We start from the raw sequence: 12,678 nt of genomic DNA, 5'->3' as shown, positions 1-12,678 counted from the left end.
CAGGAGCTTGGCATAGATTATGTGCAAGGGGACGTTCCCGCGCACCCCTCCTTCCTGAGCGTGACTTCCACCAAAAATGATAGGGCGGCTCCGCCACTACAACCATCGGGGGGCGGGAAAGACCTCATCCTCCTTCTTGTTACCCCTCTTCCCACACCTCTCCCACCCCCGCCGGGGAGCGGGGGGGGGGGGGGGGGGGGCTGACTGCATGGAGCGCCCCGCATGCATCATGATACGAATCGTGATCGGGTTAGATGTCTAGGTTAGAGTTGGTACTGCTGGATAGCAGTAATAAACTTATTTTTTCGAAATGACTCGGCTTTAGAATGGGAGGATAGCCCAGTGCATCACCTTGAGTGTTGCGCGCATGGCATCCCTGCTTGCATGAGATGAAAACGCTAAGCCTCGATGGATATGAAGCCTGCACTCCGCCACAGAGCCGGCGACGATGCCGGTGGAAGGCCTATTCTATGCTTCCACACGGCGTATGGTGCCGCCGTCCGAATGTGACGCTTTCCTGACTTGCCGATGCAGCCAGCCTGCTCGGCGGAACCAGGTTCTTCGCGACCTCGGGGGGGCCAAACACGACACCGTCTCCTGGCCTGCACACAGGCCGAGCGGCTGGTGAATCTCTGCAAGGACAAAGTTCCAAGGGCCAAAGTCCGCACAGAAAGACCTCTGGAGGACGATTCGCCTCGATAAACACACCCCGTCACAGACGGAGCATGCAGTCCTGAAGATCCGGGCGCCAGGGAGGCTGTGGTGAACTCTCATGACCCCATCGTTGCACCGTTCGCGTGCCCCAGCATGGCCAGGTATCACGACTTGGTCGCAGAGGCGGCTGACGAGGTGGGACGGGCGCTTTGCTGGGGCGAACGACGGGATGTGGCACGCGCAGGAGACGGTGGGACGGCAGTCTGTACGATATCCTCACGTGGGTTTTCGTCGCGGAATGTCTTGTCGCGTTGGAGTTTGATATCAGGAGCTTGAAGTTGCTAGCATGATTGAGAGTTCATACAGACACAAACAATCCAGACAAGATTCTACTTGAAACATGATCCGAATAGTAGAATTAGTGACTTGTTTTGCAGGTTCAAACAAACATACTATTGCCGCTTACATCGACTGCTTACTGTTTCAACGTCGGCAGCGACTGCCATCTACGACCCCCGGCGAGCCGCATGCAGGACCAGCTCGACGCCGTGCTTGTGCGAGTCTGGCCGGGGAGGCTCAGATTCCTTCACTTTCGACGAGGAGCACACGCCCAACGCCCCATCTGCAGTTCGTCCGGCTGTACCACTCGACGGCACGTCGGTATCACGAATATGTGCGCGAGTGACGGGAATACCAGGCAGAAGCGCAAGGCAGCAATCACGTTAACGCAGATGGACCAGGCTGGAAAGATGTATCTCCCAGATGGAGAGCCGCATTGTTTTGGTGCGCGAGGCGGCCCGCGTAAGTCTGTACTACAAGCACACGGCAGGCCGCGCAACCGACAGAAGCGGGAAACGGGGTTGCGATGAGGCGAAATGGCCTGCAACGGGGTCACTGGCTCCGGAACGGTTCAATCCTCACCATCGGACTGTGGTTCATCGGGCGGTGGCAATTTATGCGGCCTAGAGTGACATACTGATCTACAAACAAAACACTATAGACGGGGTTTAGACAGACATAATTGATGCATCTCTGGATAATAACATCCCTACCCTCATGCACACACGCGGTGATCAATAGCACGGCCTCGCCAGTGACGTAGTAGCCGTAGCCGTCGCCGTCGCCGTCGCCGTGGCACAGACAAGAGACACCTCGCAACCCAGGGAGGAGGTGGAGACGACGAAAGCACAGCGTGCACGTTCAGCAGCATTCGAAACCCGCATCGGATGACTGGACACAAGGCACGGCGGATGGGGTGAGAAAGCCATCTGTCTCATGAAGAGAAGCTGATCCAACCCAGCATGTTTCGCGCATCATCGGACGAGAGCGCTTGGCGGGCGCTCGACGAAGCGACGGCGAATAGCACAACCCAGCCCACCAGCCGCTCCGACTCGCTAGACGTCAGAGCGAAGATCAAGACACACCCGAGGGGACCTTTGAATTTTTTCCCTCACACTCTCGAGGACCCATGCCTGGTGATCCTCGATCGCGATGTGCAAGTTCAGGGAGGCAAGCGGGTTGCAAAAAAATAAAAATAAAAAAAATGAGACGTACTGAATGCTTCACCCCAGAGATCAATGCGCCTGTGCTGGAGTCACCTGCCCACCCGGGCGAAGAGCGGCGTTGCGCCGGCTGCACTTGATGTCATGTCCCGGCGAGCCGGAGGGGAAGGGCCGGGCGTTTCGGTTGTGCAGGCTCTCTGGTCCGGCTGACGAGGTGTGAGTGGGTGTCCTGGGTGTGCATTGGCAGCCCACGCAAGGCGCTCCGCGTTATTGGGATGGGCTCGGTAGTGTGAGTGGTGCTCGTGCCTCTGTCTATGTGTGTGTGCGAAGGACGCTGCGCCCTGTGGATTGGTCGCTGTCAAATGAGCCGCCCTTCAATCACGATCGTCAACTTCAGGCAAAATTGAAGCGGGCTCATTGTTCTAGCTCGGCTCACCTGAGTTCTAGCCCGTGTCCGCAGTTGCAAACGCGCAGTTGCATCACCAACCTAGGCGGCTGAGCTGAAGTAGCACTACGGGTGAGTCGGCGTGGGAGATTGAGTCCCGGTTGCGACTCTGGTTGGGACCCCCCCCCACCGAAACCCCGTATCAGGACCCCAATAGTGCGGTCGATCGTGTATTGTGTTGGTGATGGTAGGCTGGCCGGGCCCTGGTGTGATGGAACGTGCCGCCTCGCACCAACGAACAAACCCCCAAGACGCCAACACATCACATCCCATTGAGCCAGCGATCCCCCGCCAGGTGCCAGTGACGTGGTCACGGGATCAGCTCTCCCTGCGGATTGCTCAACGGTCGCTTCGACGCCCGCAGGCCAGTAGGTAGACGCCTCCTCGACTGACGACCGTGTACATATGGTGCTTTGCTTGGTCTTGGCGCTGGTGGTCTTGCCAAGGCTCCGGCAGTGATGTGAGCGGGTTGAGCGACCAGTCTCCCTGCCCAACTGTACTGTCGCTCCGAGACAATGTCCCGCGAGAAAAGCAAAACCCAGGGCAAAAGAAATGATGGCAACGTGATCGCCAGGGTTTCTTCCCCCATTTGACCAGGTAGTGTGACGCCTGCGTTCCATCGTAAGGCCGCACTCACAGCGTGGTATTCTCTTTCCTCGCCCTTTTGTTCGAAACCCCCAGCACGCCCAAGACGCCGTGCCATGTGGTGATGCAGCAGTACCACTGGGGGGCCAGATCGGAGGGGGGCAGTGGCCCGCACTATTGAATCCCTAGAACCTTCGCACCTTCGCTCGCGTCCCGCTGCAGCTCCACGTCGGTGAGGGAAGTCTGCCCATCTTGCTGATTGGGGACGAGAGGTCTCAGACCAGACCCCCAGTCGCCTCGTGCTTTTATGCCTTGTCACATCGGCTTATTTCAGGCCTCATGTTCGAAAGCGCGAATGCGACGTGGTTCCCGGTAGAGGATTCGCCGACGGACTGGCCATCTAATGTTTTTGACACTCTGGGACCAACATGGATCCAAGACGATGCTCCGTCGTGATTTTCAGAGCGTGCAGCCTTGTTTGAAAATTAAACCTGGAGGGCCAGGGCAGGGGCGCCAGATCGCATAAACAGACTGACGCCTCCGGCCGAAGTGGTATGTTTGAGGCGTGTTGCGGACAGGCCAACATGAGATCAAAGGGTGGACCGACGAGGACAGGGCGCTGTCAGCCCTGGCCACTTTTGCAAAGGAGGGGGAGGTCGGTCAACGGTGAAGTTTGTTCCTTCTCCTTTGGACGGCGGCTGACACGTCAAAGTTCCACGATCTCGTCGATCCGGCGTACGATGGGCGTTTGAATGCTTTTTCACCCCTCCCAGCCGCCTGTGTTGTGTGCCGTCCTACGCCCGTCCAGCGGCCCAGCCTCATCGGTCTCAGGCCTCTTGATGGGGGGTCTCGGACCCTTGGCTCGGAGCATCAACATGCGATGCGTCGTGCGCTGAGCTTCTGGCGCTTGCATGTCGGAGAGGTACAGTAAAAAGCAACAAGCCTGCGAAAGTTGGGGTGATTTGTCTCGGTGCCCGTGCCGTCTCGGGAGTTTGTCAAGACTGCATCATGGCGCCGTGAAGGTATGCTGTGTGTGTCTCTCTCTCTCTCACTCTGTCCCGCGCCAGGCGCGCAACACCTGCACTAGGACGCCAAGCTGTCAGCGTTTGTGGCGCGACCTGACAAGTGAGCAGGGCAGACGAGGCATGGCGACCACTCGGGACGGAGCGCCGTGCCGGTTGTTGAGTGGTGGTCCAATGTCCCGCCCCAGAGAGGGGTGTGTAGCGGGCAAATGAGTCTGTAACAATGTAATTTCAGCGCTGAGGCCACTTCTGTGCATACATCGACAACAGCGCCCATGGGGCGGTCCGGCAGGAGTCACAAGGTGTTCTATCGATTCGTAGCATGCGGGCAATGGTCGATTTGGACGGTGAGTGGCACACTTCAGGACTGTATGGGAGAGAGAGGGGGCGAGAAAGTGCTATTGGATGTTATCGTCTAGGATGCTCACACCGTCCTTTCGAGCATGGCGGTTTGTGGGGGCCGAGAGTGTCGGGGATGCGCCTCTGTAACGCTGCATGACATGTTGACGGCCCAGCTGAACTGCCCGAAGAATGTCGCTGGACGCGTGCGGGCGTTTTTGGGACGGACTCTGCGCAAATGTGTACTGTGAAATATGCAAATGTGCATCAGCACACATGGGAAAAAGCAAATGCTCCCTTGTGACACGGAGCTAGCATTAAGCTCAGGCTAGCAAGACAGTGAAATGTGTATACCAGACAGCGAGAGAGAGAGAGAGAGAGTGTGTGTGTGTGTGAATAAACACAGGACACCTGGATTCGATAGATCCACCGGAGACTATCGAGCGGTCGGTGAGGCAGTTCAGGTCGCCAGTCCGGAGGCAGACTCTCGGGCCAGTCGCGGACCCGGACGTGGAGAGATGCACCAGCGATCGGCCCCAGCGAGGCTCGCTTGACGCAATAGCCGGCAGTCAGAAGGTTCAGGAGAGACATGTCGGCGGCCGCTCAAGCCGCTGCGAGCATCGCGCCAGATGTCAATAGTCGGCAAGCGAAGCGGGAGCTTGGCTAGTTAGGGGCCAGCCATCGCTTGCTTGGTAGCAGAGGCGCCTGTGCGCTGAATAGGCCCGTCTCCTTCGGTGATGCATACTGTACTGGTGCAACTGATTGGTGGCTGTGGCTGTCTGCAACGAGAATAGTGACAGTTCTGCAGAAATGGGCCAGACGCATGTACAGTATTCCCATCGTCAAAAGCAAGGGGCCTCCATCTCGATCCGAAGGTCTGTTCCCGCCCTACTGTAGCAGGCTTGTTCGAGCTGAGACTTTTGGTATGCAAAGCATCAGAAGACGATTGAAGAGTATCGGTCGGCGGCACCAGAAAGCGTCTTGGATGCTTCGGGCCAGATGCTTGTTGCTTGTTCGAGTTCGAGTTCGAGGGGGGGGGGTAAAGGCTTGCAAGGGTTCGGGAGATTTCGACGTGTTCGAAGGAGTTGACTGGCCATGATTCAGTGGCCCTGTTGTCAAGATCAGATCTCGGCTAAGGGCGCTAGGCTGAATTCGGTCTAAATGCATATCGTCGAAATCTTGACCGCCATTCGGGGTGGTTCGAGCTTCTTCATGCCTGAAAGGCTCTGCCCCGTGGCATTAAGGCAGCAACTTCTGGGCACTCATTCATCGGCCTTCGAACATTCCCTCTCCCTTCGGGTGGGAAGATTCCCCTTCCGTGGGTTGGGAAGATCAAACCCACTTTGGTCATCATGTACGATCCTTGTCATCAACGCTCTGAGACATTCCAGCCCTTGCTCACGTTACGTCCTCCAAGGAGACCAAGACCCTACCCTTCCTTTCGCTGACAACCAGCACGGCACATTGCACGCCCGCCTCATGGCACGGTACACGTCCCCAACTGGGATGCTTGTCCGTCATTGCTCCACGGCGGCACGCACAGGCACCGCATCGCGGAGATTATCGACCGCCTGTTCTAGTCAGCCTCGAGAATCTCTCAATCTCGTTCGAGCGCCCCAAAGTTACATTCCCGAGCCGAGTTACGAAACAAACCCCATGACACACGACAACAGCAACAGCAACAGCAACAACAACATCAGCAGGAACGAGGTCAGGCCAGGCCAGGCCTGTTAGGACCCATTCTCCCTGCCTGGCCGTGGGGCCAGCTCGTGATCGAGTACCGGAGCCCATGTCGACACTGGACCTCGAATCTCGACGACGGCTACGGCTACGGCAGCGACGGCCAATCATCCAAGATCGACGTGCACAACGGGAACGGCCAATGCGACGGGCGCACGGGGAGCACCATCATGGGCGCTCCGTCTGCACCAGCAAGCAGCAGCAAGCAAGCAGCAAGCAGCAGCACAGCTCGCCCGAGGCCGCCCCCATTGGCCTGGCCCGAGCACAGTCAGCAGCCTCATTGGCCCCCCGGTGGAGCTTCTGCTCCCAATACCTACCCTACTTGGCACATCGACAGCCTCACTTCTTGAGTCGAAAAGCCACACACGGCAGCGGAGTCCTGTCATCGGCTTCTCCATCACGCCCACTGTTGTGCAACGCTGCCCTGTGCGCCGCTGACCCGCTCGCTCCGCTCCCTATCCCGTCTTCCTCTCCTTCTCTCTCTCTCTCTCTCTCTCCCCCTTCCCTTGCCTTGCCTTTGACAAGCACAAGAAGCAGCAGAAGCAGGGATCACGGCATGGCAAGTAGCACGGACGTCCACAGGCGTGGCATGGAACCTGAGTGGCCCAGCCGAGGTGGTCGGCCGTCAGCAGCCAGGAGGGCCTTTCGTCTGCCTCCTCTGACCCCACCATCTCGTCACCTGGCGCTTTCATGCTGTATTGGCGGGCTGCGCATCCAGGGTCGGTACGGATGGGCGACATGACGGGCAGAACGAGACATACTATGTACATACAGGGCTGGCCCGACTCTGCGCGCCTCAGGCACTTCTGCCTCCGCCTCGCCGCCCTGCTGCAGCAGGACGACATGCACGAAAACCTGGGTGGATCACGCACCGCACCTTGTCAGACAGCCCAGACCAACCAGGACAACCCTTCCCCCCCTTGGTGCTGACCCATGATCGCTCGCCCTGGTGCCACCCTGATCATGGCTTCGCATCGCATCCTGGTAATGTATGACCAGGCACAACACGTTGGGTGCCACCACTGGACGATCTGAAGGCTCCCTTGGCGTCCCTTGGTTTTCTGCACAGTCGTTTCTTTATCGTTCTGCGAAAAGACCCCCAGACCATCCTATCGGGCGCATGCTTGGGGTTCGCCTCACACACCGACCGACCACCGTCATTTCTCTTAACGCCCAGAGTGCACCATCAGGCCAACCTCACGACCACATGGGAGACGCAATGTGAGCCAACGACGCCTCCCTCGCCGCGCAGCTTGCCACTGCACACTTGTGACTACGAAGTAGACGCGCCGCACAGGCTGCATCAACGGAATGGGATTTCAGCCTATGAACTGTGGCCGAGCCCACTAACCTGGATCGACCAAGTGATGGACAGGCAAGCCAGAGAAAGAAAAATCGAGAGGCCGGCGCCTCTATCGTAGCATAATGCAGGCGCCGTCCCATCCTTGACAGGCCGAAACGGCAACGATTTGATGTGACACAGACTCTCGGCCAGGACTGATGGCGAGACGTTTGCAGCGAAACGACAGGCAAAAAAAAGACCGGGGCTGCTTCGAGTCCGAAGTGGAATTCGCTGCGAACATGAACACCCTCTGCTACTCCGACAAGTCTGGGACGCTGGAAGGAGGTCTCAGTGAAGCTTTTGACGGCACGCCGTTTTCATGCAAACGGCCTGCCAAGTGCCACGAGGTTTCCTCCGCCAGCCTGAGCTAGGTCAGGCTGCTTGTGATCAGTCGACGACAATGAGAAGTAACACCACACAACCGTCGAGGAGCAGCCCATTTTCACGCTGAATGTTTTGTTTGAGTCACCGAAAAGCAAAGCGCCGGGCCTCCCTCGGCAGCCGTTGCCATCACGATGACAAGGCGTAGCTTGCGGGACAATAAAGGGTCCTTTTTTTCGAGGCCATCACGCGACCCCCCCCAAAAAAGAAGGGTTGCTTGCTTGCGGGTTTGGGGACATGCCCAAGTCGCCATCATCAAATGCCACAATCCTGGATGACCCCAGGCTGTCCCCCGGTGTCTCTCAAAGCCGCCGATTTACACCGGACGAGGATCTGACCGGTGCCGCAACAGGCTACGGGGCCCTTTCCAACCATGACGATGATGATGTTGAAGGGATGGTTTCGAAGTCGCCCCAAATACCTGGACCAACAAGGGGAGGGGAGAGCGAGGGATGTGTCTGTGCACTGTTCATCGTCCCGCCTCTGTCAAACCCGTCCTCGCCTCGCTTTCGACGACAGCGAGGCCAGCTCCCGCCACTGCACGCACCGTCTCTCGCCCTCTGCCTAGCATTCTCTCGCCTGTCCGAGTCATCAGCAACAGCATCAGTATCCTCCTGGGTGAGCTGATCCCCACCTTTCGTGGCTGGCTTCAGAGAGGATGTGGCAGAGCGAGCGTCGCGTTACAAGCCCAGGAAACGAATGACAGCATTTTTCGCCGCACACGCCCCCCTCCATCCCCTCCATCCCCCCCCTTGCAAAGCGAATGTGGCCAGTCACGATGCCGCGCTCCTCTACGAACTTGCCCAAGCTCGTATATTTGCAGCAGAGCGTAGCGTCAAGGTGGATACCTGACGTCTCCGAGGCGCCCATCTGTTGGTCGGTGTGTCTTCTGCCCTTCAGATGCACACCCAGCCCCCCCCCCCCCAGCTCTCTGGTGAGCACACCCCCTCCCCTCCATCATTCTGCTAGGGGGGAACTCTATCTAACCAATGCGTTCGCCTTCTTGTGACCCACTCCTCCGCCCGCTGGACGGATCGAAACAAGAATAGCAGGCTCCAGGATGAGTGGACCGACCGCTAAGACACCGCGGCCGCCATCCATGTCACTAACATTGCGGCGCCGGACCCACGACCCACGACCCACGACCCACGACCCACGACCCACGACCCACGACCTACGACCAAGGCGACCGGGGTCTTCCTTCGAAAGTGAAGACAAGTGGTCTGTGTGTGGAAAGTGAGAGATGCCTGTGCTTGCTTGGCCCATGGTGCTTGGGAAGCCTCGCGGCCCACCAACCCACGTACCGTAACACGCTCACTCACTTGCACGCACAGAGGCACCCACCCCTGCTCACACGGGCAGCACGGAGTACGTACTGGCCCCCCCTGGTTTCCCTCTCGTTCGCTCGTTCGCTCATTGAGAGAGACGATATCAACCTTCGCATCCCACCCCGTCATCAGCGGTGAACTACTTTTTGAACCTCATCCACCACTCTTTCTCTCCTGTCCCTTCGGTCAACTTTCCTCATCTCTCTCACGAACCATCTCCCTGGACCAGGACTTGGACACCAACGAACTCTTCGACCTCTACCACAACAACATCGACTCTTCCTCTTCGCCCCTTCACGCCATCATCACTCCCCCATTCCGCCGTCTGTTGACTCGTTTACTCGACGTTAACGATAACGACCCACAAGGAAATCCAAGGACTCTTCTCTCCCGTGGACTGTTGCTTTTGGTTTCTGTTACTCTCCATCCATCCCCAAGGACCCGAAAGGATTCCCGTTGCTGCTTTTCCTTTTTCTTCTCTGTCAGGACTTTTCCCCCCCTTCGGAAGAAGTTCCCACCACCGACACAGTGCTCCAGAGAAAGGAATCATCGCCCCGTTTGGACTTCCCAGGATCTACTCCCACACCCCCACAAATCGCATAACATGCAGCATGTACCAGCACACGGATACCCAACCCCTCCCGCCTCGCCGGTGTACGAAGATCATCACAGCAACAAGTGCGGCGGCCTGCAACAACCCATCACGACAGCACCACACTGCCAAGCACGCTACATCCCGTTGACCCCGGAGGCTCGGTTGGGAAGGTATCTCGAAGGCAAGCTCCAGCTGACGACCATCCTGGGTACTGGCGCCTACGGCGTGGTCTACTCGGCCGTCGATGTCAAAACGGGCATCAAATATGCCGTCAAGTGCCTCAGCAAGTTCAACCAGGACGGAACTCCCTTGGACAGGCGACAGGTTGCGTTTCAGAACCGGGAGATCCGCCTCCACTACCTCGCCTCGGCACACCCCAACGTTGTCTCCATGCTGAAGATTGTCGACGACCCAGACTGCATCTATGTGATCCTGGACTACTGCCCGGAAGGAGACCTGTTCTATAACATTACAGAGCGCGGCCAATACGTTGGAAAGGATGCACTCGCCAAGAGCGTATTCCTGCAAATCTTGGATGCCGTCGAGCACTGCCATGCTCTTGGAATCTACCACCGGGACCTGAAGCCTGAGAACATTCTTGTGTCGAACCATGGAGAGACCGTGAAGCTCGCAGATTTCGGCCTGGCGACCGCCTCGGAGCGATCCGAAGATTATGGCTGCGGTTCGACCTTCTACATGAGCCCAGGTAGGCTAACCTTCCCTTCCTCGGCCGACATATGCCGTGCCTTGTCTTCTTTTCCTTTTTGCCCCGGCACCCCCACTAACGTTTCTTCTCCCTCTTGTTAGAATGCCTGGACCACTCTGCCCGGAGACCCTACTACTTCTGCGCCCCCAATGATGTCTGGAGCCTTGGCGTGATTCTGGTCAACCTGACCTGTGGACGCAACCCATGGAAACAGGCCTCCTTTGAGGATTCCACCTACCGGGCCTTCACCCGTAACCAGGAGTTCCTCAAGTCCATCTTGCCCGTCTCGGACGACCTGAACGACATCCTTGGAAGGATTTTCACCCGCGAGCCCGAGCAGAGGATCACCGTCACCGAGCTGCGCGCCCGGATCCAGGCCTGCTCGGTCTTGACCATTCCCGCTGTCGCCCCTGTGACTCTGCACGTCCCCGAGGTTTCCCCCGTGGCCACACCAGAGTTCATCCACCACCCCATTGAATACGTTGATGGTGAGGAGGCCATCGTCATGGATGACGATTACGACATGACCCTCTCCCCCGCCTCTTCTTCCTCTGACGAGGGATCCATCTGCTCTGACGATGACGGTTCGCTCACCTCGAGCGGCTCGACGATCGATGACCTCGACGAAGACTTCCTTCAGGAGCAGCAGCAGCAGCCGCAACACGAGACGCACGAGTGCCCAGCACCCCATGCGTACGAACCAGAAGAGTCCCCGGCGCCGTCCTTCTTCCCCACACAGGAGTTTGTGCCTCAACACTACACCGGTCCCATGCCCCAAGTCTCCATGCCCCAGGTCCCGATGCCCGTCCATGCACACCAGATCCAGTACCAGGCAGCATGCGCGGCACCGCCTCCCAAGCCCTACTTCCCCTTTTGGTGGGAGATGGTCAAGTATGTGCAGCAGGCGCCGGCGATCCACCCGCACGTGCCTTTCCACCACCAGGTTCCTCTCTTTGCTCCTCAGGGATGCTACTAGATCTGCCTGCTTGTATGGACCATACGTTTCTGAACCCAATCCGCTGGCACTGCTAGACATGGAACGAACCAGAGAACAACGGGACAAAGGGTAATCACCACACAAACGACTCATCCTTGACACAAACGCCACACGTTACTTTCTTTACCCATCACACTTTTGCTATGGCTGGATTCGACAATCCGATCCGCCTGGACTTCCAAAATTATACGTTTAAACGATTCAAACCTAAAAAGCCTGGCCGGTTTCCAAAAGCACAAAAAGTCAACACGACACCAGCGACACCCACACGTTTGATCCCCTTGGATCACATTCACCAATTTGTATCTACCACGAACCTTGGACACCTGGACCGGACCCATGGAACTCATCTGCGGAGTTCTGTTTCTAGGCCACCACCCATTCCCTTATGTCTTTTTTTTTGATATTGTATTCTTTTTTTATTGGTGTATCTTGTCAGCGCGGAGTTTGGACATTTCTTCCGGAAAGATTCGGCCACGGGATGTTAACGGCCAACCAAACAAATGAAACGAAAGCGAATGGGAAAGGCGCAGTAGGCGTTTTTTGACATTCTGTTTTGATCCCCCTTGTGCTTTCACAGGAGGTGGGGAGGCGCCTTGTCGACCGGGATGGTCCGACATTTTTTTTTTTTATGAAGGAGGTTCTTCTCATGTCACTCAGTTTTTTCGGAACGCAATGGGGCTCGCTTTTGGTTTTGATCAACAGACCTAGAGCGGGGGACAACATTTTCATCAGAGACATGGAAGAGTGTCTACAGGTTCACTTACAGGTTCACACTGGATCGTGCCTGAAAACGGGCGACGGTTAACATTTGAAGGGGAATGGCGCCTGCCGGGCTGGTGTGGTTGGCAGAGCGGGAAAGCCTTGATGGAAGATACCACGTAGAGAAGAATTCTTGAGCCCAGATGCTCGTCATCTCCAACATTGTACGAATTACTCTGATGAATGTGTCTGACGGACGAAAGTGACAAGTCAAGTTTCGCTTTTCAAACACAGGAGGCATGAGCAGTCTTGGTAAAACTTTGGGCCCTGAATGCTACCA

General features: G+C 57.2%; 2 protein-coding genes across 2 annotated transcripts; one reads left to right on the top strand and one right to left on the bottom strand.

The window, feature by feature from the left end:
- Positions 1-1,851: 1,851 nt before the first annotated feature.
- Positions 1,852-2,661, bottom strand: VDAG_03444 (uncharacterized protein). The gene is made up of 2 exons (XM_009657309.1): positions 2,593-2,661; positions 1,852-2,528 (listed from the first exon to the last, which is right to left on the bottom strand). The coding sequence occupies exons 1-2, from the start codon at positions 2,634-2,636 to the stop codon at positions 2,249-2,251; spliced, it is 324 nt and encodes a 107-aa protein (XP_009655604.1). The 5' UTR covers positions 2,637-2,661; the 3' UTR covers positions 1,852-2,248.
- Positions 2,662-9,942: 7,281 nt separating this feature from the next.
- On the top strand, positions 9,943-11,615 carry VDAG_03443 (Ran1-like protein kinase; the record flags this gene model as incomplete). Its single annotated transcript, XM_009657308.1, has 2 exons — positions 9,943-10,639; positions 10,741-11,615. The coding sequence occupies 2 exons, from the start codon at positions 9,943-9,945 to the stop codon at positions 11,613-11,615; spliced, it is 1,572 nt and encodes a 523-aa protein (XP_009655603.1).
- Positions 11,616-12,678: the final 1,063 nt, after the last annotated feature.

The sequence above is a fragment of the Verticillium dahliae genome, genomic scaffold (assembly GCF_000150675.1).
Source record: "Verticillium dahliae VdLs.17 supercont1.5 genomic scaffold, whole genome shotgun sequence".
NCBI lineage: Eukaryota > Fungi > Ascomycota > Sordariomycetes > Glomerellales > Plectosphaerellaceae > Verticillium > Verticillium dahliae.
This window is presented reverse-complemented; position numbering and strand designations above follow the sequence as displayed.

Excerpts from the sequence above, each read along its gene's own strand:
- VDAG_03444 (XM_009657309.1), bottom strand. The coding sequence starts at position 2,636 with ATGCAACTGCGCGTTTGCAACTGCGGACACGGGCTAGAACTCAG. Across the intron at positions 2,529-2,592 it reads GGACACGGGCTAGAACTCAG|GGCGGCTCATTTGACAGCGA; the intron begins GTGAGCCGAGCT and ends TCGTGATTGAAG.